Below are 3,902 nucleotides of genomic sequence, written 5' to 3'. Positions count from 1 at the left end.
TTTCAATTTGATGCTTAGAGAGAAAGTTATGACAATTTTCCCAAGGTCATCTGTTTGGGATGTAATTCGGGAGTCTGCAAAAACCCTAAATGTCTCATATTATATCTCCGAAAATATAGCGAGACAAGATTTGAAATTCAGAGCCGAGGTTCAGACTGCTTTCTTCTCAAATGAGTTTTTTTTAGCTTCTGAAACTTCATAGCGAACAAGTTATAGCGAAACTTCCACGATGACCTGTTTTAGATGAAACTCCGGAGCTTGCAAAAACCCTAACTTCTTCAGATCATATCTCTGAAAATAAAGCAAGACAAGATCTGAAATTCAGATCCGAGCTTCAACAAGATTTCTTCTCAAATGGGTTTTTTGTTTTTTTCTTCTGAAACATCACAGAAAAAAATTATAGCAAAAATGCCACGATGACCTGTTTGGAGCAGCGAAACCCTAGAATCCAAAGCTCTGATACCAAATGTTATGAAATTAGCTCACAAAAAGATAGAAAAGATTGATCAACACCTTAGGAATAAGCCTTTTTGAGGGGGCAACCTCCTTTACATTACACAAATGAACAATTCTTGGATGCTTCAAATGACAAAACCTCCTTTCTATATATAGGAGTCTACGAGGTCACAATATAACCAAGCAAACCTAACAATAATAATATAAATGCACAAAAATAACAATAGAGGGATTCTATGGAGCACAATAATAACAATATGGGGACAATAGGGGCACAATAATAAAAATAAGAGATACAACAACAATAGTAATGGGGGGATCACTAATATTATTGGTACCTAACAATTGCTTACACCAAATGAAGAAGATTGAATGTAAGTGAACAATAAATATAACTCGGAGAAGAAACTTGAACACCTTATTAAACACATTTTACCACTCCTTGCAATATCATAGTTTAGATTGACAAATACCCCACTTTAAATTTTCTGTGATTGGAGGCCTTTATTTTTTATAATGAGGACATATAATCTCTTTCAAAGGTTGTGATCTCTTAGCTGTTATGGTTTCTCTTCACATTATATAAGAAGATATGAGATCTTGAGTCTCTTGGTTTTACCCTTGTGATTCATCTTCTTCCCTCCTCAAATCCCAAAATTCAAACCTAAATCTTTTCACTTATTCAACTCATATTTGCAATTATTGCTCTTTTAGAAACTTGATCTTTGAGATTTAGGTTAGATCCACTCAAATTAATATGTTTAGTCTAAGATCCATCATCACCTTCAATTTATGGACCAAAAAGCATAATCCTACGTTAGAAAGAGAAAACATTATGTGCAAGAGTGTTGATCTTTAGAATTTGGACAAGAACGTCTTCTCTCCATAAAGGGTAAAGCATCGAAATCTCATTCTGAAATCGGTTGAACACTGTGTAAGTGTTTTGTGTGTCGATAATGGCCGCAACGCTATCTGTTCGAACGGTCTCCGGCCCGATAGCTGAATCTCTGAAGCACATCCATGCCATTCCGGCCTTCATTAGCCTCTTCTCCTCACGCCTTGTTCAAACTCCAACAAAATTATTATCAGCATCTTATTCGACTCTCAACATCCCCATTTCATCGCCTCCCTCCTTTGAAAGCACCCCAGTAGCGAGCTTCCTTCTCAACGAATGTGGTTTCTCTCTCGACGAGGCCAACACCATTTGCAGGAGAACACCATATTTACTTGCTCAAAAATCGTACGATAATTCACGGCAAACCCTACATTTCCTGAGAGACAAGGGTCTTAATGAAATCAGTGTTCGGAAAGTCTTTTCCACACACCCCATGTTGTTACGGTCCAGTTTCGAGGGCATTGTCAAGCCCAAGGTTGAATTCCTGGAGAGGATCGGCCTCACTGGTCAGAAATTGCACCAAGCCCTCAATAGAAACACTTGTGGTTTTTATTTAAATGTTAACCGTACGCTGCAACCGAAGGTTTGTTTTCTGCAGTCGGTGCTTGATCCCTATCTAGCATCCGTCGTTTCGAACCCAGATTCTAATAAAATTGCCGGAAAAGTCATTTCGAACCACAGCGCAACCACGTCTGTCATATTAAAGAACCCTAGGATTTTAGCATTGTCTAAAAAACTATTGGTGGGGCTTGTTAAAGATGTTGAAGGGATGGGCATTGAGAAGGGGTCTAAGGCGTTTGCTCGCGCTTTTCTTCAATTGAATAAGCTGAACAAGGACACTGTTAAGGTAAAATTGGAAAATTTGAGAGAATTGGGGTTTACAGAGGAGGAAGTCGGGATTCTCGTTAAGAGGTTTACTCAGCTCCTGGGGTCGTCCAAGGATAAAGTGCGGCAGAATGTCAAGTTTCTTGTTGAGGAATGGAAGCTTCCTCGCAATGCTATTTTGGGTTGCCCGGCAGCTCTGCAGTATAGCACCGAGAAGAGACTGAAGCCGAGGCTCAATGCTCTCAGGGCCTTAATGGCGATGAACAAGTCTTCAGTGAAAGGTATGAACTATCCTTCACGGTGTTATATCAACATGTCGGATGAGGATTTTCATCGCAAAGTGGTGAGCAGGATACCAGTGGCGGCATAGGAGAGTGATGAAAACCCGTTGTAAAGGTTGGGATTGGATTGGTTACTCAGGACTGGTGGGATTTCAACTGAAGCGATGCTCATAGGTTTTGAACCTGCGCAGTAGTGATCATTTGCCGTTGCTACATCATGCTGTTACTAAGGTCAGGACAGTGAAGAATGATGCCATTTTGAAGACGATTGTTCTGTCACTGCATTGGTTGCCTATTTGCAGGTATTTGAAAAGCATCTTCATATTGTTTTCATTTGCGTGTGTGGATTATATGTATTGGTTGTGGATAAAAAGAGGCTCTGCACTGCAACAAGTATACTAGATCTTTTGTTATAGTGGGTAGGTTCGCAAAGGAGCCCTGTTTTGGGATGTATGTGAGCACCATTTTTGGTACTCTGTAGTGGATAACCATCACCCAACTGTATGAGTATTGGTTAACATGGCCATTGCTAATATGTTTTGTCTATCATCTCATGGGTATGTTTACTATGATCGACCTGGTTTCAGCGAGTAATCTAACGTACAGAGTATTTGGTTTGAAAGTCCAGAATATGTTATTGGTCACTCTTATATTAGTGTACAGAGTATTTGGTTCGAAAGTCTAGAATATGTTACTGGTCACTTGTTATATTAGTGTTAGTTTGTGATGTAATCTAACGTACAGAGTATTTGGTTTGAAAGTCCAGAATATGTTATTGGTCACTTCTTATATTAGTGTACAGAGTATTTGGTTCGAAAGTCTAGAATATGTTACTGGTCACTTGTTATATTAGTGTTAGTGTTAGTTTGTGATGTATTTTCTTATATGAATCAAATTTTAAGAAACAAGTGCTTTGGGTGGGTTAGTTCTTCTTTCAATTTTTTTTTGGAAAAATTGTAAATTAATATATAAAATAAAAAAATTAATGATTTACTGAAAGAGTAAGGATTTGCATAAATTTAAATTTAGTAGATAGTAATTACTAGTAAGTTTGTTCATTTACATTTTTATTCTTATTTATTAAAGTGTGGAAAAACACATAGATAATAATTCTCCATAAGAATACATTTTTTCAACTTGTTCTTCCTTTTTTTTTTAATCCAAATACTTACTTAAATAATGGTGGGCACTAAATGATGGTAAATACCTTATTTACATGTTTTTTTTCCAGGGATTTTAATTTTGGGTGGTTTAAGTGTGTGAAGCTTAACAATGAAAATTCACTAGACAAATATCTATAAAGTATGGCAGAAATATTGCAACTGTAGCTAGAAATTATGACAAAAAATCTGAGCCAGTTATCCACATTCAAGTTATGGCTTAATCAAATGTTTGAAAAATAATAATATTGAAAAATAAATATTTGTTTTTCAAAGTTAAACATT

The 3,902-nt window shown here is 36.8% G+C and overlaps 1 protein-coding gene across 1 annotated transcript; it reads left to right on the top strand.

Annotated features, from left to right (window-relative positions):
- The first annotated feature begins 1,283 nt into the window (after positions 1-1,283).
- On the top strand, positions 1,284-3,376 carry LOC149194415 (uncharacterized). Its single transcript, XM_089407589.1, has one exon. It carries the CDS (start codon positions 1,413-1,415, stop codon positions 2,544-2,546), a length of 1,134 nt encoding a protein of 377 aa, XP_089263715.1. The 5' UTR covers positions 1,284-1,412; the 3' UTR covers positions 2,547-3,376.
- Positions 3,377-3,902: the final 526 nt, after the last annotated feature.

Source organism: Pinus tabuliformis, chromosome 2_2 (assembly GCF_031772625.1).
Source record: "Pinus tabuliformis cultivar Carrire ecotype Pingquan chromosome 2_2, CPIR1, whole genome shotgun sequence".
In the NCBI taxonomy this organism is placed as follows: domain Eukaryota; kingdom Viridiplantae; phylum Streptophyta; class Pinopsida; order Pinales; family Pinaceae; genus Pinus; species Pinus tabuliformis.
The sequence above is the reverse complement of the archived record's forward strand: the minus strand, read 5'-3'. Positions and strand labels throughout refer to the sequence as shown.

Bases quoted from the DNA above. Each gene is read 5' to 3' on its own strand.
- LOC149194415 (XM_089407589.1), top strand. From the start codon at position 1,413: ATGGCCGCAACGCTATCTGTTCGAACGGTCTCCGGCCCGATAGCTGAA.